Consider the following 22,493-nt stretch of genomic DNA (forward strand, 5'->3'; position numbering starts at 1 on the left):
GGTTCGTGGCCTACGCGAGCGCTCTCTTCACGTTTTTAGAAGGAACCTGGAAGATTCGTTCACACGAACGAGCTAAGAAAATTGAATTTTTCATTTTTTCCCCAAAAAGTGGTTGTGGTTGTTAAATTTTGAATTTTTGATTTTCATTAATTTCATTTCTTTAATTTTAATATTTAATTGATTGTTCCTTTCTTTGGTCTTGTTCTCCATTATTCACATATCCTCTCCTATTGGAATTTTGGAATGGAAGTGGAATCTTCATCAGGTAATTATGAAACCATAGCTACTAGTGGTTTATTGAACAGCAGAACTCACTCAAAAAGGGGCCTGTATGGAGCCCTCAAAGGTTAAATTTGACCACAAAATATAAAATTGGTAATTGTCCTATAGGTGCTGAAATTATTAGCCAAATTTCATCAAAATTGGACAAACCATCTAGGGCTCTAGGGGTTATAGAAAACAAAGGGTTTCCTTAAAAGGGCTCTTACAGGTTCACGGTAAGTGTGACACTTTGGATTGGTATTGGTACCAATACCCAATACCAATTGGATACCAACAATCAACAATAAATCACTTAAAGGCCAGTTAAATGAAAGTTCAAGTTAATAAAAGCGGCTCATGAGCTACTCAATAATTGATTCAGCAGTCATCCTATTTTAAGTCATTGTCATTACTAGTTTTAAGTCATTGTCATTACTAGTTCATATGGTAGAATTTTTTTTTCTCTGCCCTAGCACTAATCCTTTTATTTGTTTCAGATGCCAGTATGACACACAGCAAACCTGAACAGAAGGCTCCAAGAAGAAGGGCAAGTATTAGAATTCAAACAATTACCGAAGAAATTAACAACACTGCTGAAATTGAAAGAGATAATGAGGCAACTGAAACTGTTGATAACATGGACCAAGATCAGCCTGTAAAAAGAAGATGCTCCTTACGACCAAGAAGAAACTGTGCAAGTCAAAGTAATAGTGTTCAAATAACTAGTAAAAGAAACAAGTCTAGTGATACCCCCAGCTCCTCAGGGGTTAACATAGTTTTAAGTAGCTCAATAAGTAAAATCAAATCAAGACATTCCAATTTAGAAACAATCTTTGAAGAACCACTGGAAAATGGTATTCGAATCTTTAGTAAAACCAAGTGTAAAAGATCTCTTGTCTTGAATGGTAATATCACAAAAATGAAACTCAAAAATAGGAAGACCAAGGTAAAGAAAATGAATCTGCAAAAGACCATCAAACGGTTGCGGAATAAAATTACATTTGAAGACTTGCAAAAAAAATTGAATCATTTGGGAATATAAATATTAGCATGGCCTGTCAATGACATGTGTAAATTTTCTCGACTGAGTGTAAAAAATGTGATGTAAATTGGTTTCTAAATTTTGAAAATCTAGATAATTTTGCTCAGTCAGTTTTTTTCTGCAATAGTTTCCAATTCGTGCATGTTTTTGTCTTGCTATTATTGGTATACTTTTGGTTCTTGTATTATTTGAAACTGCCATTTTCCTCAATTTTTTTTCTTTTCATTTTTGTTATTTGTTTTATTTTATCTTTGAGACTTGAGTGTAGAGAATTTGAACTCCAACTTATACTTGGAGTTTGTAAATTCATTGCCTTGGCATATTTTTAGTTAGGGATGTATGCAGGCAGATGTTCACCACTTAACTTAAGTACTGAGGCTGAACAAAAATACAATTTTAAACAAGAAGTAAGATCTGAAAACTTTCATCACACAAGTAGGTTATTGTGTGAAAAGGAAGTTATTTCAATTGTGTGAACCTCCCCACTTAAAACACCCTAATAAATTTCATGCATTGACTCGTACCTCAAAGTCTACTGTGCCAACCACTACACCACTGCAATTTTGCAAATGTACTACAGAAGGTCACTTAACAAATTAGTCTCCATTGAGCATCAAGTCGCCAATCAATGCTGGTTCATTGATGTTAGCATCTGCGGACATCGAAGAACGCTTGCCTCGCAGGTTCCCAAACTCCATTGAGCATCAAGTCGCCAATCAATGCTGGTTCATTGATGTTAGCATTTCATGAATTGACTCGTACCTCAAAGTCTACTGTGCCAACCACTACACCACTGCAATTTTGCAAATGTACTACAGAAGGTCACTTAACAAATAAGACACCCTGTCAAGAGTGCAAATTCAAATTGTACACCCAATAGAGAGTGTAAAGTACAAATATTATGTAATAATACATACATAGGTTGATTAAACAGTGAGAGACTACCAAAGAAAATGTATGAGATGAGAATGGAAGGTATGAGACCAAGAGGAAGACCGAGATACCGATATAGTGATGTCATCAGAGCTGATATTCAAAGAAAACAAGGAAATTGGAACGACATTGAGAGGGAGCAGAGATACAATGATCGAAATTGGTGGAGAGGCTTCGTACATCGACCCGTCCCATGATGGAACGATTATGGATTGATTGATTGATTGAGGTTGACTAACTCTGTAAAGGTGCATTCTGCATTCATCAGAACTACATATACAATTCATTTTAATTCTGAGTGGTAATCCTGTGATTTTAGTTTTATATCACTCATACATTTTGCTCTTTTTTCTTCTTTTTTTACTTGAGAAAATCTCTTTTTAGTTGTTATTATTATTTTTACCTATATCAATATTAACACATCTACGGCGCGGCGTATACCCGTTCTTATTTGTGTTTATTGATCTGATTTTTTTTTTTTTTATTATTAGATTTTTAAGAAGTATCTTTATTAACAAAATACTGGCTCTCAAGCTGTACTGAAGCAGCAGGTTGTGGTTATGTACCGGGTTAGGCTTAGCTTGCATTGATTCTATCCATTTTTGCCATAGTCCTAGCAAGCTCAACCGGGTACATAGCCACAACCTCAAATCCAATCATATCAACGCCAGCCTAGTTAGCTTAGTTGGTAGTGCGTCTGCCTTGTAAGCGCTAGGCCGCGGGTTCGAATCCCGCCTGGGGCGGATTTTATCCCGATGGGATAATGTTCGTTCTCGGAACGGCTGGCTTTCTCTTTCTCCTATCCTGTCTTCCTTCTCTCTTCGATTTCGGGACGATAAGACAGTTCATTTGTTTGTCGACAATTGATAAAGGAGTTCAATTCTTCCAATGTGTTACAGGTTAACTATTGTCATTCAATGAGTCTGAAAACTATTATGAAACAGATCAGTACTTTTTATTTATTTATTTATTCAATTATCCAACTGTACCATTCCTGCTCCGTCTTCACACTCAATCAATCTCAACTTCTTCCTTGAACCTCTCACTCTCATCGAAATCGCTCGCACCACTGATATCTCAACTTTCACCTACTTATATATTTGGTAATTATGCAGAAATCACGTCCGTGGAAAAGAAAAGCTCCTTTATGTATTTAACCCCTATAATAACACTAATCACTGCTCTAATTTTGAAAACTCCTTCTTGCATTTAACCTAACCCTATAATAACACTGGTCACTGCTTGTGTTTCAATCTACTGGAGTACTGGAGAATTTTTGTTATGGAGAGTTGAGATTCAGACTTTATGCCACACTGATAATTGGGATAAGAAACTTATCATGAGACTGAGTGCACCCCGAAATTTATTACTATTACTAAAAAAAAAAAAATCTACTTTTTTTGTTGAATCTAAAATCATTTTGAACTAGTTTTTGCATTCTTCTTTAATATTTTAATTAAATAAACATTAAATAAAATAGTCTGAAGATCATTATTGTCATTAAAAAAATATCTAGTTTTTATTATGTATAATTCTATGTACAGTAAGAAACAATTGTCATTAAATTATAAGAGAGGGGGAGAGAGGAAAAAAAAGGCCTGTAAAATTTCTTGTAACTGTCCAGAATAGTTAGCTTGAAAGGTAGCGTCTGACTTTTAAGCGCTAGGTCGCGACGTTGATTCCCGCCCGAGGCGGAATTTATACTAAATAGGGTTTGTTCTCGAAACGGCTGGTTTTATCCTGGCCTTCTTCGCTTTCGGGATGATGAGACCCTAGCATTTACAGTTCCCTCTGTCAAACCTCTTAGTATCAGTGTAAGTCTACATTTTCGTTCTATACAATCTCAATTTTAATTAATATGTACAGGAGTTATAGAAACAATTAAATTTTACGAGTATGATCTACCTACCTAATTGAATAATGTGTATTATTTATGCCCTTTACTTAAACAATTCATACATAAAAAGCCCACTCTGAGACTTACACCCATATTTATGAACAAAATGCTGGCTCTTAAGTTCGTGCTAAGCATAGTCTCAAGGCATTTGATAACTGTACGTAGTGTGACTGTGGTCATTATGAAGCCATCGGTCTCGCTGTCACACATAGAAGATAATGAAAAGGTGATAGACAATTTAACGCAAAATATTTGTAGGATTAGTGTTGGCGCATTTTCTCTTTAGGTTTAGGAGGAGCACTGCCCTGCTAAAAAAGAGGGCAGTAAGTCCAAAATTTGACATTTTGAGTTATATATCTATACCCACGTATTTTTATGCGTAGAATTCAAAAAACGCATCAAAAACAGTCTACGAAAAAAAACAACGAAGATACAAGGAGCACAGACAAGGAAGAAGGCAGTATATCCCAAAATTATAGTCATTAGAGAAAATCAGTACCTACATCATATGTACCTACCTAATTTGTTTAATATTCAGTTTATTATTATTCTTGATTTGATTTTTTATTTTACTTTTATGTAATGATTTAAAATCAAGACTAGAGCCCGTTCTCCCTTTATTCCCAAAATATAATGTTCAAGTCACCCATCCATTTATTGGCCTTGCTCGGCGTAGCTTAACATAGGTGACGCTAAAACCGGTCTTAAAATAACGACTGAAGTGTTATCTAAAACTTTCTCGCTTTGAGTTCATAGGTCGTCGCGACAAATTTCAAGATCAGAGCTCATTTGTGTGAGAAAATGTGAAAAAAATCCCCCAAAAATCAGTTTTTTTTAGTTTTTTGGCTTTATGGTTCTCTGGACAAAATTTGCACCACCATTTTCGTGATCCTGGTAAAAAGACCTTGTTAGGTGTGAGCCCCAAAAGGAGGTATCGAATCTCGTATATTTGTCCCGGCTCTGGACCCCATAACTGACCCAGAACCATGCAGCAGTTTTCCCCCTAATAACGAAAATAAAAACGAGTATAGTCCACTTCAACTGGGAAGTCCAATGACCTTTGGGTGCGCACTCGTCAAAAAATAGCTCGTTGATTAACAAGTAAGCATGTGAATAGGACACCGAAGCGAATACAACAGTCCGTCCCTTATACCTTTTTATTACTATTGTAATAATAAAGGAAGGACGGACTAAAAATAAATATTTGTTTGTGTGTGTGTAAGTGTTTGTTCGAACTTTAATATGCCTGGCCAAACCGCTCATCCGATTGCTATGTAACTGTCAACTTATTGCTTGCACTCCCGTGAAGGTTATAGGCTATTTTCCGGTTCGTTTTTGTTAAGCTACGCCGAGCAAGACCACTAAATGGTTGAGTGACATGAATGGCCATGCCTTATTTAATAATTTGAAGATGTTTTGTAGGATGATGAAAGATTGACGGATAATAATTTAATAATTCGCGACATATTTTTCGGATTTGCAATGATAGAATGTTACAGGTACCTAACACAAATTGACAGAATGACATGCTTGGGTGTCCTGTCATCTGACCTTCTAGCTAGGTCATCGGTCTAGTTATACTCTTCTTCTTCTTCTTCTTCTTCGTCTTCTTTTTCTTCTCCTCCTTTCTTCTTCTTCTTCTTTTCCTCCTTCTTCGTCTAATCCTCCTTCTTTGTCTTATCCTTCTTCGAAGAGATAAAGAAGACAGGACAGGAGAAAGCCAGCCGTTCCGAGAACGAACCTTGTGTTCGCCCCGGGCGGGAATCGAACCCGCTTGATATGACCTTAATAAATAAGTATCATTAACTGACGAACATAAAATACCATTAACAGGAAAATCAACATGGTATCTTCAAGATCAACTAAGTATTATTATACCAGTATGTATGTAGGTACCAGTATCCGTGATGTTTATTGGTTCAATATTTACGATGCAAATAATCACTAACGAATCATTATCAGTCATAATAATCAACAAATAATCAGGTTTGAATTCAAGGACGGTCATTGGAAGGTTTCTGATTACGAGAATCAGTGAGAATGGGAACTTTTCCGATGAAGGGAAAGAAATATAGATCTGCGACCACAAATCATTATTTCATTTAATTCATTCTCATTATTTTTGAAGAGGTTTGACAGAGGGAACTGTAACTGCTAGGGTCTTATCGTCCCGAGATCGAAGAGAGAAGGAAGACAGGATAGGGGAAAGCCAGCCGTTCCGAGAACAAACATTACCTATCTGTTCAGGATGAAATTCTCCCCAGGAATCGAACCCTTGACGTACCGCTTACACGGCAGACGCGCTACCCTCCAAGCTATGTAACTAGGCTGGCTCAGCTGGCTGCAGATACTTAATTTCTTTTCCGTCCATAGGTACCTACCCGGAAACGGAAAAATTTGTCCAGAAATTTTCCGTCCCGACCTGGATTCGAACCCAACACACCTAAGTCAAGAGTCAGTGCTCTGAACCACTCGACCACAGAAGTTGGCTGCCTGTGCATAATATTAGGTGATGCATGACCTACGAACCTTACGGTTTACATAGATTTACTGGATTTACATAACTACTTTTTTCCTAGCCGAATGAATAATTACTTAATATCTAGGTTTTATGTAATTATTTTTTTATGTAAATACTTTTTACCTAGGTCTATTGATCTCGGGAAGTTACTTTACAATTAATTGTAAGTTCTGTAAGACTGTAAGTAATTAAACTCACATGAAGGGGTAAACGCTTCGATTGCAAATATTTCAACGGGGGACTTTCTGGTGTTGTCGTGTTGACCCAGCACCTAAATGGGAAGTATTGTGTCTCTTATCGCCCATTTGATGAGGGACATACTACGAGATGGGCATGCTGCGACACAGACCACATGCGTCTAATGAAGCAGTTGTTTAATTGCTACGATTGTGCGAAACACTTCATCAGAAGTTATGGGGAGATGTACCTGATCCAGTCGAGGTACCTATAACTACATAGGTACTTTTATGTAGGTAAATACCTCGGTGGTGTAGTGGTCAAAACGCTCGCCTGGGTAAACAGGAGGGCGTGGGTTCAATCCCAGCCGAGGTATGGAATTTTATCCTCAAAATAATTTGAGAATTTGACCACAATAATAGTATCAGAAATTTATGTCGCTTTCTAAGAACCAATTTACCTAACTATGCAATGAGTTTGAAAAGTTGTCTTTTTCAAGCTTGAAATTGAATGCCATGAGTGTCATAACTTTGATTTGATCTTGACTTAATTATTGTGTTATTCAAACTCATTTTCAATTAATTCCTCCTTTCTACTTGTACTCGTTGAATTCTACAGCATTGAGCAGAAAATAGAATAGAATATACCTTGTTTATCCTGCCAAAATGAGACTGAAAAGTCCCTTTACTCCCGCAGTCTAAACAAGGTCTTATATATTTCATGGGTAAAGTATACATACATATGTAAACAAAATCCATAAGGAAATTCCCCTTATGGATGGTTCGTTTTTGCTTAATGCTGTCCCATTGTACCAACTGTTGTGGTGTGGAGCAGATTTGGAATGTACGCGGGACAAGATAACTCTTCATTGGCTTCAGGTTGTAGTTATCTGGTTATATAAAGGGTTAGGCTAAGCGAGGCGTGTTTTTTCCCCAAGAGATTTAATAGAGGGAACTGTAACTGTCAAGGTTTTATCGTCCCGAAATCGAAGAGAGAAGGAAGACAGGATAGAAGAAAGCCAGCCGCTCCGAGAACGAACCTTATCCCTTCGGGACAAATTTCGCCCCGCGCGTAGGCGTCAGAAAGGAGGGGAATTCGTTTTTCAAAGATCGGCAATGGATTTTTTTTCTTTCGTTTACTATCCCTATCCCCCATCTATCTATATTCTATTTTATACTGTTTATGTAAACACGTGTCTTTGTACCAGAGAGTTTCTCTGGTGGATCTATACCTCGAAGCATTCATGCTGAAGAATTAAATGACCGGTAGTCGTCTTAAGATTGCATAACATGAGGTTCCTATGGTAATCGCCCTAGCGTGACCGGAGAGCGGTAGGAGCGTGATTGATCGTCTTGAGTAGAGGTCCGAGGGGTCATGGTATATTTAGTGAACCTATGACCTATTAGAGGTGAATTTAGCATCAGCCCTATTAGAATTTAGTGTCAGCTCCCATGGCTTAGTGGTCACTGCGCTCGCCTTGCACACGGGAGACCGGGGTTCGATTCCCGGCGGGGTCAAGAAATTTGTATCAGTATCACATGCAAATGATTGATTCCGTGACTGGATGTTGCGGGGCCCACTCAGCCTCGTGAGGAAAATGAGTAGCTATGACATATAAATGCGCATAGCGACCGGTGCCAGCATGGTAGGTAAATATTGGATGTTAGGATTATTGAGATACCTATTGGGAAAAATCCTACAATGCTGCAGTGAGCACCAAAGTTGTGATATAATAAAACAAATAAACTGCATTTATTTATTTTTTATTAGAATTTAGTGGACGTACATATGTAATTGAGTTGCAGTTGTACCTATTATAATAGAGGACCTATCCGAGGTGAACTTCTAGAATTAGTGGTAAATCACTGGAGATTCCAAATCTAAAGTTGGTCACATTTGCGGACACGGGGCAAAACGATCAACCGCCCTTTTTAGGAGCTAGGAAGTGCTGAGCTCTCTTGGATGGACTAGGAACTATTCCTGCAAGTGTTATCTTTGTTTTGATCTGTGGTTAATTCTTTTATCTTTTGTTTTCGAAGAATGCGAAGTTTTTTTCGATTTCACGAGTGCTCGATGCAATTTCTTGAGTGCTTGATGCAATACCTGACGCTTTGGGGCAAAATGGTTTTATACCGTCTGGGGCAGAATGGTACCCTATACACTGATGGGAGAATGGTGCCCAGGGTTCCATTCTGTCCCAAGGTGTTTTGCGTGTATATGGGATAGGACCATTTTGCCCCAGCCTTGGGGCAAAACGATCTTTTTTGGTACCCTCTTAAAAATATTTTTAGTTTATTAGTTTTTTTTTCAGTTATACATATATCGTTCTTGTAAAGGAGATGTCCACGAAAAGAACTCTTTAAACCTTCTACCCCCTTTTAAAAGGAGAGAAATCCGACATATTGTATATGTATGCACGTCTGTGTCTGTAAGTTGGTATACATTTCTGATTCTGGCCCGGTTATTTTCTACTTGCCCGAGTCGAACCATCATCAGTGTCAACACCCGGCTGCATCTTCCATTTATCTTCCCTTCATCTTCGCTTTTCCCCAATCTTCCAGTTCATCGGCCGCATGGGCGAAACCCAATGCTTCCCTGTGCAGTGGCGGAGGGGAATTTGGGGTGCACCCCGCCTCGTGAGGACAATTTATTTGAGTATAGCTACTTTAATTGCTGAGACCGCAATCTGGGCTTAAATTTGGTCACCTACCTAGTTTTTGAGTAAAGAAAACTCTTAGGCCCAGTTAGCTTGGAGGGTAGCGCTTCTGCCTTGTAAGGGCAGGCACACTCACAATCAGGTCCGCCTCTCAGGTCTACCTGATAGTGAGTGTGCTCATCAGGCATCAGGTAGACCTGACAGGTACACATGATCAGGTCCGCCTCTTAGGTCTACCTGATAGTGAGTGTGCTCATCAGGCATCAGGTAGACGTGATAGCCGGACCTGATCATGTGTACCTGTCAGGTCTACCTGATAGTGAGTGGGGCCTAAGAATTAGGTTGCGACCCGGTTCGGATTTTATCCTAAACAGTAGATAAGGTTCGTTCTGTTCATCGGCGTATAATTAGCCCGACTAGTGGCGTGTCATGAGTTACAATGTACCTACCTATCGGAAAAGTCGATAGGTACCTATAGTCCAAAAACGTACGTTCCTAATTGTGAGATTTTCAAAAGAGGAAGTTATTAATACATAGGCGACGGCCGATTTCACATCAATAATACAAAAAAACAAAATTGCTTCAGTGGTCAGTGCAGCATGAGTGCCAGTCAGCCAGTATTTTGTTCATAAATGTGGCCCATAAATTTTAGGTTGAATAATGAATACTTGATATCACGAGGCCATCAAGGTAATGAATACTTAGAATTAGTAGCTTCTCGGAACGGCTGGCTTTCTCCTATCCTGTCTTTCTTCTCTCTTCGATTTCGGGACAATAAGACCATAGCAGTTACAGTTCCCTCTGTCAAACCTCTAAAAAAAAAAAAAAAGAATTAGCAGTCGAACCTGGATAAACGAGAACCCAAGGGACTAGGTCATTTTTCTCGTTTAAAGAGGTGTAGTAGCAGGGTGAGAAAGGAGAGGAAGGAAACCGATGTTTCCCCGGCTTTCAGTGAGGCCACACCACTACTTCCAATTCATTTATTCATCTGATCATGTGTACCTGTCAGGTCTACCTGATAGTGAATGGGGCCTAAGAATTAGATTGCGACCCGGTTCGGATTTTATCCTAAACAGTAGATAAGGTTCGTTCTCGGAACGGCTGCCTTTCTCCTATCCTGTCATTCTCTCTTCGCTTTCGGGACGATAAGACCTTAGGAGTTACGGTTTCCTCTATCAAATCTCTCTCTCTCTCTCTCTCTCTCTTAAGAACAAATTATTTCATTAATTCTTTCTCTATTGATTAGCATAGCTCCCCCCACAAAATCCTCCACTGGCAACAGCATTGAAGAGAGTCATCACTACCTTACTAAAAAAAAAAAAAAAGAATTAGGAGCAGGGTGAGAAAGGAGAGGAAGGAAACCGATGTTTCCCCGGCTTTCAGTGAGGCCACACCACTACTTCCAATTCATTTATTCATCTGCAGATAATTAACCATCCTGACTTCGCCACAGTTGACGTAGCGTGACTTGAAACTCACTGAGGATCATTGGTAACGAATGACCTGACAGAAGCAGAGACGAGCTAGGAGAAAGCACGTCAAAGGAGGCAAGAGAAAGCTTGATGAAGAAGATAAATAACGAGAGGAAAAAGCTTGATAAAAGAAGAGATAAGGAGGAAAATGTTGTCCTCTGGGAGGTTCTGAAGGCGGTCGTAGAGCTTTAAGAGGAAAGAGCAAAAATTAAAAATAAAAGAATAGGAGAAAGGAGCCAAATAAGATCCTTGGGTTACAATAAAGGCCCTTTATTCGACAGAAGACAGAACAAACCCTGCTTTCGAAAAAGGGGTTTCGAAAATAATGTGAGAAATGGTTTTCTAAATAAAAAATGGCTTTGAAAACATTACTTTCCTTAGCTGTAGTAAGTGTACTAGATATACTTTGTACCTACCTACATATATTGTGGGGACTAATGGGGATATAAAAAGTAAAAACGACTTGAACAACCGGTTTTCCTACCTCATTTCCGACGGTGGTCGCGGACTATACGCCGCGCTGGTCACATAGATGTCGCTACCGTCGTTCTCGTAGCCTTGGTTGCCATGGAGACCGTGGTTGCTAAGGTGGTCATGTGACCTGTTGCTATGCAGATGGTCCCTGTTGCCATGGAGACCGTGGTTGCTAAGGTGGTGGTCCCTGTTGCCATGGAGATGGGGACTCAGACGCTCTTCGCTTCGCGACCGATGGCGGCGTTTGTCTTTTCGGCGGCTGGGGGTGTGCGGTCGACTGCCGCCCCCGTGCCGCTCGTGTATCATCATGATTTCGGAGGCGGTCCTTTGACTTTCCTCGCCTGAAAGGAGAAAGATCGTCTTTAGTATAAGTAAAAGTATGTAGTGGTTGGTTTTAGTATAAATAAGTATAAGTATAAGTAGTGCTTTATTTAGACTGTCAGCTTAGAACAAGTTTTTTTTTTTATGAGGTTTGATAGTCAGAGGGAACTGTAACTGCTAAGGTCTTATCGTCCTAAAATCGAAGAGAGAAGGAAGACGGGAGAGGAGAAAGGCCAGCCATTCCGAGAACGAACATTATCCCTTCAGGATAACATCCGCCCCGGGCGGGAATCTAACAAGGCAGACGAGCTCCGAACCGAGCTAACTGGGCTGACTCGTATAAGCTTAATCCAACCTTTAGGGCTGGTTGCCCTTTCACCTAAGCCCCAGAGTGGGCTTTTTACTTCAGTACCTACCTATAAGGTCCAATACCAAACTTTGAGTTAGAGTTGATCACACTTTGAGTTGTGAGGAGGCGCGTTTGACACCGAAAAGAGGCTGTTAACCCTTAGCAGTTATACAGTGAACTCACAGCTTTTCTCTGAAATAAACCTGATTGTGCGGACTTTCTAGTGCTGCTGCAGGTGAGTTTTAGAGAAACTGAGGAGATTGAAATACACCAGTGAGGGTGCTTAGAGGTTCCATCAAGGCCCGGGGATAGCAGCTTATCTCCAAACACAAAAAGCCAACTCCGAGGCTTAGGTGTAGGGGCGAACAGCCCTGAAGGATGGGTTAAGCTACTACGAATCTACGAGTTATACAGTGACTTTGAACACCCAGGTATCCAACAAACTTACCATCAGTGGAGTAGCCGCGGGTGTGCGGGGTCGCCACATAGTGGTTCTTATGAATCTTCTGCACCATCATGGGTGCACCCCGAGCCCCGGGTCTGGTTGACGTGACGGACCGAATGCTCCCCGAGTCACACCATCATACGCGTCTGAAAAACAGGAAAATTATTGGTTTAGGCAAACAATTACCTGCCTCAGTTGTGTAGTGGTCAAGACGCTCGCCTGGGCGAGGGTTCGATCCCAGCCGATGCATGAAGTTTTATCCTCATTTATTTGAGAATTTGACCACAATAATATTAGTAGCCTACTGCTGGAGTAAAGGGACTTTTCAGTCCTATGCGAGCAGTATATAAAGAAGGACTGTAATATTATAACTATCATTTAAACTAAAAGTCAAAATTCACATTGTTAGGGCGTACGTGCGCGTAAAGTAATTTAGGTACGAATATTTACTATTTAGGTATTTTACAACTCCTTTAAATTTTAGTGGAGAAGCTAACAAACAGCCCCTTGCTTACAAAACAGAAATAAATATGTAGATAATATTTTACGTATGCAGTCAATACTGTCGGATTACTTTTTGGGTACCTACCTACTTATCTATGTCTTGTACCTGCCTCGGTGGTGTAGTGGTCAAGGCGCTCGCCTGGTAAACAGGAGGGCGTGGGTTCAATCCCAGCCGAGGTATGGAATTTTATCCTCAATATAATTTGAGAATTCGACCACAATAATAGTAGTAGCCTACTGCTGGAGTAATGGGACTTTTCAGTCCTATGCGAGCAGTATAAATAAGCACTATTATTATTTAACTATCATTTAAACTAAAAGTCAAAATTTACATTGTTAGGGCGTACGTGCGCGTAAAGTAATTTAGTTAAAAAATATTAGTGGAGATGCTAACAAACAGCCCCTTGCTTACAAAACAGAAATAAATATGTTGATAATATTACGTATGCAGTCAATACTGTCGGATTACCTACTTTTTGGGTATCTACTTATCTATGTCTTATAGTAATTACAGCAGACTACTTATTTCTTAAGATAGGTAAGTACCCTAACGGACTGTAGGTATTTTTTGGCATCATAAAAAGAAACTCGTCGCTTCTATTGAAGCGACGAGTTCTCTTGATTGATATTACCGTCACGTAATTTGGCAGTGTCGATATTTTTCTATTATTGCCAATATGTTACTACGTAGTAGGTACGACCAAATTTGGCTCGGAATAAAAAATGGATATCCAAACTTATGTCTTATTGTTGGCACACGGGCAAAATCTGAAATTGGCACATGGGTGATTGCAAGATTGCTACACAAAATTTATTGTAGATAGGTAGGTATGTATGTAGGTAAATGTAAATGCAGTTTCTTTGTGTTATTATGTCACAACTTTGGTGCTCACCGCAGCATTGTAGGATCTTCCCAATATCTCAATAATCCTAAAATCCAATGTTTACCTACCATGCTGGCACCGGTCGCTATGCGCATATATATGTCATAGCTACTCATTTTCCTCACGAGGCTGCGTGGGCTCCGCAACAGCCAGTCACGGAATCAATCATTTGCATGATACAAATTTCTTGACCCCGGCGGGAATCGAACCCGGGTCTCCCGCGTGCAAGGCGAGCGCAGTCACCACTACGCCATGGGAGCTGACTGGTATGTATGTAGGTAAGGTAAGGTAATAAGGTTATACCTACCTATCTGCCTTACAAGGAAGCATAGATAGGAGAATGGATAAAATGTATATTGTAAATTTAAAAAATAAATAAAGTCATATATTCAAATCAAATCAAATTTGGAGCACTAAGGGTTAGGTGGTAGAGAACGCCTCAGGTAGTAACCTAGCATTGTCAGACCTCGTGGTTATACCTTTCCCTCAAGAGTCAACTATCATTTATTTTACCTTGATTTGTACTCGAACCACCAACCTCCAGATCCGAAGTCCACCGCACTAACCACAACTAACACCACCCACAGATTGCTGTGTTCATCTCAATAGGCTGAATTATTTACCGTAATTTGGACTCGAACCACCAACTTCCTCATGCGAAGTCCACGCGTACCGCACTAACCACAACCACTACACCCTTGATTTAGTATTGACATTATCTTGCTAAATTATCTACCCTGATTTGAACTCGAATCTCCAACTTCCCGATCCGAAATCCACCTCACCTACCACTACAACACTACAGCTAAATTACTAGCCTCGATTCGGACTCGAACCACCAACCTCCCCATGCGAATTCCTCCGCGCCAACCACTATACTGGCTAACTGGCTAAACCAAGTTGACCAACGGACCAACCCAATAGCTGGGCATGGTTAAGAGTTGCATGGTTCCTACACTACCATAAATAGTCACCCAATGGTAAGGTTGGCTCACAATGGTAAGGTTGCCTCACAATGCGAAGGTTGGCGTTCGATTCAATGGGGTGCAGTGGGTGTGACATGGAACACCTACCTACCTTAAGAATAAAATAATTTGAATAAATAAATTAAGTTTATAAATTTAATTTAATGAAAAGGGTACGAAAACTGACTGAAATTAAAGAGTACCTAAATTGATTTTTTTTTTTTTTTTAGATTCACTTTTAAACATAAATTTATTCAATTATTTATTAGGTATTGGAACTAGAATAACTTAGGTAGGTACCTATACCTATACACAGTACCTATTTTGGGTAGGTACTTATTGATCAATCTATTTAAACACTCAATTACCTATATTGCACAAATTTTGGTGAGAAAAAAACCACACTGATTAAATAACATCTATCTACTTAGGTACCTATAACTATTTGTAAATTCACTCGTACACAAGATTATTCAACATTATTTTATTATTAGGTATTTTTTATTCAATACTTTTTTACTTTCTTTTTTATTATTGTTACCTTTTTATTTCAATTTATTTTGGTGCGTCAACACAAAATTTTATTAAATGTTATATACCTTAACTATTACCTTATTGAACCTATCTATTTTTTATTATTAAACATTTTATATTATTAAACTCTCTAGTTAACAACACTGTTCACTGTGCAAGTAACAGCACTGATACTGAAGCCAATACATGGTTTCAGCGACAGGCAAATACTGAAATCTCTACGTCTTTGCCTTAGTCACTAGCTATAGGTAATAGCAAATCGGAACTTAATAAACAACCAAGCCTAACAATGACTTTGCTAACATTTCATGAGAAGAACTGATTTTATATTCCATTTTTTTTTTTTTTTTTTTTTTTTTTTTTTTTTTTTTTTTTTTTTTGTTTTTCCCTTTGCAGTGCATCCGATGTTTCAAAATACATACGAGTATTTATGCGTTTATATTCGCTCTTGCTATAACGTTACGTTTGCGTCTATTCTATCAGCAAATGAATAGTGAATATCTGTAGGTACATGCATACTTCAAAAACTTTCAATACGGTACCATGCCTGCCTCGGTGGTGTAGTGGTCAAGGCGCTCGCCTGGTAAACTTTCAAAATACATACGAGTATTTATGCGTTTATATTCGCTCTTGCTATAACGTTACGTTTGCTTCTATTCTATCAGCAAATGAATAGTGAATACCTGTAGGTACATGCATACTTCAAAAACTTTCAATACGGTACCATGCCTGCCTCGGTGGTGTAGTGGTCAAGGCGCTCGCCTGGTAAACAGGAGGGCGTGGGTTCAATCCCAGCCGAGGTATGGAATCCTCAATATAATTTGAGAATTTGACCACAATAATAGTAGTAGCCTACTGCTGGAGTAAAGGGACTTTTCAGTCCTATTTAGTGGTCAAGGCGCTCGCCTGGTAAACAGGAGGGCGTGGGTTCAATCCCAGCCGAGGTATGGAATTTTATCCTCAATCCTAATTTGAGAATTTGACCACAATAATAGTAGTAGCCTACTGCTGGAGTAAAGGGACTTTTCAGTCCTATGCGAGGTATTTGACCACAATAATAGTAGTAGCCTACTGCTGGAGTAAAGGGACTTTTCAGTCCTATGCGAGCAGTATAAATAAGAAGTTAGGTACCTAGTAATTGAGATATTTATTTTGTATTTGTGCCATCTGCTGAAGAGTGAAGACGTCCTGCCTCGGTGGTGCAAGGCGCTCGCAGTATAAATAAGCACTATTATTATTATTATTATTTTGGATATCTGGTGAAGATGTAATTGATGGATCAAATTCACGAAAGAATAAGCACAGGCAGAACAGTTTGGCGAGGGAAAAGTCTTCTAGGTTTCGAATGGCCCTGGCAGTAAGGTAGACCTGACAGGTACACCTGACACGTGATGAGCCCACACACTATCAGGTAGACCTGACAGGTACGGTTGAAAAGGTCCGTCTGTCAGGTCTACCTGATGAGCACACACACTATCTATCAGGTAGACCTGATCAGGTGTCCTTGTAGTCAGGTCTCCCTGATAGTGAGTGGCTGCCCCAAAGAGACAAGATATATTCAACCCGGGACCCATTAAACCATAGAGGTTACCTTTAAAGGTTGGTTAGGTTATTAGAATGATAGATATAGGTAAAGGTGGCGTTCCGATCCTAGCTGCCGAGCTGCCTGGTCGCGCCATAAAGGTGACGTTCCGATCCTAGCTGCCGGGTCGCGCGACTTCCGTGGTATTCTTGTTTGTAAAAAAATGTGAGGAGGGGTCCATTTTTGGAGTCTGCCCCGGTGTTGTGAACCGCCCTTGGAGGTTGTCATTGTCAGGCCACCTAGTACCTATCTTCTTCATGTCTATAATGTATATCAGAAGGCGGGCGCGCTCCAAAGCTCTTGGTCCAGTGGTGCGTCCAATAATGATCTTGCATGGCCACCTGTTTGGGCGTGCGGGCATCCCTACACACGTACACGCAGTAGATCAGGCTGCCCATGAGGGTGAGGAAGCCGAAAATGAGGAAGATTACGCCCAGGATCCTGTGGAGAGAAGGAGAAGGGGTTGAATTCTTACAAAGCGAGAGCTTCTTCACAATTTTTGTGGGTATCACAGCTTTACCTACCAAGTGCCTCATTTACAATTAATTTTCGTATCGATACCCACTCGAGCATGGAGGCTTCTCTTCTTCTTCTTCTTCTTCTTCTTCTTCTTCTTCTTCTTCTTCTTTTTCTTCGCCTTTTCCCATGTACAGAATACAGATGGGGTCGGCGTTTTTCGTCAGCCTCTCAATCAGCCCTAACTAGGGTGATTGTTTTGGGCTAATATTAGGTTTTGGCTTAAAATTTTACGAGTGGATGCCCTTCGCACTCAACCTTTGCTATTTTTTCAGCAAGGGACATTCAGGCTGGTATCCTCCCTGTTTAAAGTCCCCCAGCCAGACAAACAACTCACCAAATAATGAAAGGCTCAAAGAACTGTATCACAATAACAAATCCTAGGGTGACCAGAATGAGTCCTAAATTAAGCAGCAGCATAAGACAGCAAATCCCTTTCGTATTTGGGCAGAACGGATTGGGCGCGGACATGGTCTCGATTGTCATTCCCGGCTTCCGGGAAATTTTCGACTTGACCGTGGAAATCTCGGAGGGGGCCCCCAAATGGGCCGGGTGGGGAGTACCGGAAGAGTGGACGGGCAGGACGCTCCGGTAGGAATAGTGACTGGGCGGATGACTGTACCGGGAACTGAAACAGGGGAGAAAGTGGAGGATTATTATTATGTTTATTTTCAAAGGTTCAATACAATGAGGTAAAATCGAGGCGGAGCAAAAACTCAAGCCGGGGGAGGGGGATCATTATTATTATTATTATTATTATTATTATTATTATTATTATTATTATTATTATTATTATTATTATTATTATTATTATTATTATTATTATTATTATTATTATTATTATTATTATTATTATTATTATTATTATTATTATTATTATTATTATTATTATTATTATTATTATTATTATTATTATTATTATTATTATTATTATTATTATTATTATTATTATTATTATTATTATTATTATTATTATTATTATTATTATTATTATTATTATTATTATTATTATTATTATTATTATTATTTTTTTTTTTTTTTTTTTTTTTTTTTTTTTTTTAAGAGGTTTGACAGAGGGAACTTTAACTGCTATGGTCTTATCGTCCCGAAATCGAGGAGAGAAGGAAGACAGGATAGGAGAAAGCCAGCCGTTCCGAGAACGAACATTATCCCATCAGGATAAAATCCGCCCCGGGCGGGAATCGAACCCGCGGCCTAGCGCTTACAAGGCAGACGCGCTACCAACTAAGCTAACTAGGTTGGCCGGTGGAGGATTAACATTTTCAACTTATTGTTTCATTACAAATTTGCATCAGTAATGCCTATAGCTAGACCCTTGACAAATGGAGTGTGCCTGAAGGAATGTAATGTGTTCCAATCCACTCGATCCCTAACATTAAGACCGATCATACATAAAATGCCTACTTTGAGGCTTAAGTGCAGGGGCAGCTGCCCCAAAAGATGGGTTAAACTTAAACTTATACTAATCTACGAACTTAAGCCCGATTACGATTAGTAGGTCACGTCTTAAGAGAGGGAACTTTAACTATGAAGGTCTTATCGTCCCGAAATCGAACAGAGAGGGCGGACAGTATAGGAGAAAGCCAGCCGTTCTGAGCTTCTGAGAACAAACCTAGTCTGTTTGGGGATAAAGTTCGGCCCGGGCGAGAATCGAATCCGCGACCTAGCGCTTATAAGGTAGACGCGCTACCATCCAAGCTCACTAGGCTAGCATCAATACCCATTAAATGTCGAGTCTGATACTAGGACTCTAGGACACACTTACCTATACCTAAATTACCTACAATCTACAATGTCCTAGAATTCATCTTGTGTGTCAGTTTTAATGTCACTAACTTGCGATGTTAAACATTGCACCGTTGCAAATTTCTGAGATACACATTTCATGTTACACTTAAGGTGAGACTTGGATTCACGGAATTATTAAATGTAATAGTAATAACCGTACAGTCCGTAAACGGTACCAATTGGTAATTTGGTACTACGTCAGGGGTTCCCAACTTGGTACTACACTGCAGAAGAAAAAAAATCCTTTGCATTAGTTCCAACCGCGCTTTCAGCCTTACAGTCAAGGGTTGCATATGCCTTGAACGAGAGGAAGCAACAGTTGATTTTAATGCGCAAGGCGCCTTACATTATAAGTAACCAATGCAGTGTAGATAAGGGAGTCAGGCTCCTTTGAATCAATCGTAGTGCGCGATTGGAACAAATACAAATGATTTTTTTTTTTTAGTGTACGTCAGGGGGGGGGGGGGGGTTTTCTCACGGAACAGCAATTAGACCGCGGGCCAACCCGTTAGGAATCACTGTATTAGATAAAAGATAACTGTACGTAGTGTGACTGTGGTCATTTATGAAAGCCATCGGTCTCGCCTGTCACACATAGAAGATATATGAAAAAAGGTGATAGACAATTTAACGCAAAATATTTGTAGGATTAGTGTTGGCGCATTTTCTCTTTAGGTTTAGGAGAGCAGTAGGTAGGATAGTACCTCTACTTATTTCAATCACTGAGAAGAAATTAAAAAAAGAAAAAAAAAAAAATGATGGACATTTTATATAAAAGCAAGGGCCGTACATCCAAGGAATTTTTTAGCCCGTAAGATTCATTAGAGAAAATCAGTACCGTACATCATATGTACACTACCTAATTTGTTTAATATTCAGTTTATTATTATTCTGATTTGAAATTTTTATTTTACTTTTATGTAATGATTTAAAATCAAGACTAAATAAAAATGAAAAGATAGCGTTATTAAAAAAATAAGAGCCCGTTTCTACCTTTATACCCAAAATATAATGTTTCAAGTTCACCCATGCCATTTATTGGCCTTGCTCGGCGTAGCTTAACATAGGATGACGCTAAAACGGTCGACTTAAAATAACGATCCTGAAGTGTTATCTAAAATTTCCTCGCTTTGAGTTCATAGGTCGGTCCGCGACAAATTTCAAGACAGAGCTCATTGTGGTGGATGAGAACAAGTGAAAAAAATCCCCCCAAAAATCAGTATTTTTTAGTATTTTGGCTTTATGGTTCTCTGGACAAAAAAATTTGGCACCACCATCTTTCGCGTGATCCTGGTAAAAAGACCTTTAATTTGATAATATGGTCGAACCAGGTGGATAAGTCCTTCTATGGGAACCAGACAGAATGACAGAGCGACACCCGAAGCGAATACACACAGTCCGTCCCTTATACTTTTTCATTTACCTATTGTAATAATAAAGGCAAGGGACGGACTAAAACATAATAGTTTGTCTTGTGTGTGTCGTAGCTGTAAGTGTTTGTTCGAACTGTTAATATGCCTGGCCAAACCGCTCATCGATTGCTATGTAACTGTCAACTTATGCTTGCACGCTCCGTGAAGGTTATAGCGTATTTTCCGGTTTCGTCTTTTGTTAAGCTACGCCGAGGCAGACAATAAATGGTTGCAGTGACATGAATGGCCATGCCTATATAAATATTGAAGATGTTTTGATAAGTGGATTGATGAAAGATTGACGGATTAATAATTTAATAATTCGCGACATAATTTTCGCGATTTGCAATGATAGAATGTTACAGGTACCTAACACAAATTGACAGAGATGACATGCTTGGGTGTCCTTGTCATCTGACCTTCTAGCTAGGGTCAGTCGGTGCTAGTTATACCGTTCTTCTCTTCTTCTTCTTTACGGTCTTCTTTTTCTTCTCCCCTTTCTTTCTTTCTTCTTTCTTTTCCTCGCTTCTTCGGTCTAATCCTCCCTTCTTTGTCTTATCCTTCTTCGAAGAGATAAAAGAAGACAGGACAGGAGAAAGCCAGCCGTTCTCCGGAGAACGAACTCTGGGGGGTTCGCCCCGGGCGGGATCGAACCCGCGGCCTTGATATGACCTTATAAATGAAGTATCATTAACCTGACCGAAGATACAAATGACCAGTTAACGGAAAATCAACCATGGGTATCTTCAAGATCAACTAAAGTATTATACCAGTATGTAGGTATCCGTGATGTTTATTGGTTCAATATTTACGATGCAAATAATCACTAACGAATCATTATCAGTCATAATAATCAACAAATAATCAGGTTTGAATTCAAGGACGGTCATTGGAAGGTTTCTGATTACGAGAATCGGTGAGAATGGGAACTTTTCCAACGAAGGGAAAGAAATATAGATCTGCGATCACAAATCATTATTTCATTTAATTCATTCTCATTATTTTTGAAGAGGTTTGACAGAGGGAACTGTAACTGCTAGGGTCTTATCGTCCCGAGATCGAAGAGAGAAGGAAGACAGGATAGGGGAAAGCCAGCCGTTCCGAGAACAAACATTACCTATCTGTTCAGGATGAAATTCTCCCCAGGAATCGAACCCTTGACGTACCGCTTACACGGCAGACGCGCTACCCTCCAAGCTATGTAACTAGGCTGGCTCAGCTGGCTGCAGATACTTAATTTCTTTTCCGTCCATAGGTACCTACCCGGAAACGGAAAAATTTGTCCAGAAATTTTCCGTCCCGACCTGGATTCGAACCCAACACACCTAAGTCAAGAGTCAGTGCTCTGAACCACTCGACCACAGAAGTTGGCTGCCTGTGCATAATATTAGGTGATGCATGACCTACGAACCTTACGGTTTACATAGATTTACTGGATTTACATAACTACTTTTTTCCTAGCTGAATGAATAATTACTTTCATGTAAATATCTAGGTTTTATGTAATTATTTTTTTATGTAAATACTTTTTTTTACCTAGGTCTATTGATCTCGGGAAGTTACTTTAACTTTACAATTAATTGTAAGTTCTGTAAGTAATTAAACTCACATGAAGGGGTAAACGCTTCGATTGCAAATATTTCAACGGGGGACTTTCTCGTGTTGACCCAGCACCTAAATGGGAAGTATTGTATCCCTTATTGCCCATCTGATGAGGGACATACTACGAGATGGGCATG

At 39.5% G+C, this 22,493-nt stretch overlaps 3 protein-coding genes across 5 annotated transcripts in view; 1 reads left to right on the forward strand and 2 right to left on the reverse strand.

Annotated features, from left to right (window-relative positions):
• The first annotated feature begins 123 nt into the window (after positions 1-123).
• LOC103514367 lies at positions 124-2,341 on the forward strand. The gene is made up of 3 exons (XM_008479240.3): positions 124-265; positions 759-1,886; positions 2,125-2,341. Exons 1-2 carry the CDS (start codon positions 244-246, stop codon positions 1,301-1,303), a joined length of 567 nt encoding a protein of 188 aa, XP_008477462.1. The 5' UTR covers positions 124-243; the 3' UTR covers positions 1,304-1,886; positions 2,125-2,341.
• Positions 2,342-5,045: 2,704 nt separating this feature from the next.
• The window catches only part of LOC103514368, a 24,438-nt gene continuing 6,990 nt past the window's right edge, over positions 5,046-22,493 (reverse strand). The window contains exons 3-6 of the mRNA XM_026827365.1: positions 17,871-18,161; positions 17,158-17,458; positions 5,633-5,640; positions 5,046-5,158 (exon numbers count right to left, since the gene is read on the reverse strand). Coding sequence (XP_026683166.1) covers positions 17,257-17,458; positions 17,871-18,161 — 493 coding nt within the window. The 3' untranslated portion in view covers positions 5,046-5,158; positions 5,633-5,640; positions 17,158-17,256. The remainder of the gene's footprint in view (positions 5,159-5,632; positions 5,641-17,157; positions 17,459-17,870; positions 18,162-22,493) is intronic.
• Positions 11,425-15,524, reverse strand: LOC103514380. Of its 3 annotated transcripts, none has more exons than XM_026827367.1 (3): positions 15,337-15,524; positions 12,552-12,694; positions 11,425-11,774 (listed from the first exon to the last, which is right to left on the reverse strand). In XM_026827367.1, exons 2-3 carry the CDS (start codon positions 12,619-12,621, stop codon positions 11,440-11,442), a joined length of 405 nt encoding a protein of 134 aa, XP_026683168.1. In that variant the 5' UTR covers positions 12,622-12,694; positions 15,337-15,524; the 3' UTR covers positions 11,425-11,439. The 3 variants fall into 3 exon arrangements, with proteins under 3 accessions (XP_026683168.1, XP_017301688.1, XP_026683167.1); XM_017446199.2 differs by lacking the exon at positions 15,337-15,524 and adding an exon at positions 14,560-14,821; XM_026827366.1 differs by lacking the exon at positions 15,337-15,524 and adding an exon at positions 14,450-14,821.

This window comes from Diaphorina citri, unplaced genomic scaffold, assembly GCF_000475195.1.
Source record: "Diaphorina citri unplaced genomic scaffold, Diaci psyllid genome assembly version 1.1 scaffold1128, whole genome shotgun sequence".
Classification (NCBI taxonomy): domain Eukaryota; kingdom Metazoa; phylum Arthropoda; class Insecta; order Hemiptera; family Psyllidae; genus Diaphorina; species Diaphorina citri.

Excerpts from the sequence above, each read along its gene's own strand:
- LOC103514367 (XM_008479240.3), top strand. The coding sequence starts at position 244 with ATGGAAGTGGAATCTTCATCAG. Across the intron at positions 266-758 it reads GGAAGTGGAATCTTCATCAG|ATGCCAGTATGACACACAGC; the intron begins GTAATTATGAAA and ends TATTTGTTTCAG.
- LOC103514380 (XM_026827367.1), bottom strand. The coding sequence starts at position 12,621 with ATGATGGTGCAGAAGATTCATAAGAACCACTATGTGGCGACCCCGCAC. Across the intron at positions 11,775-12,551 it reads CCGCGGCTACTCCACTGATG|GCGAGGAAAGTCAAAGGACC; the intron begins GTAAGTTTGTTG and ends TTCTCCTTTCAG.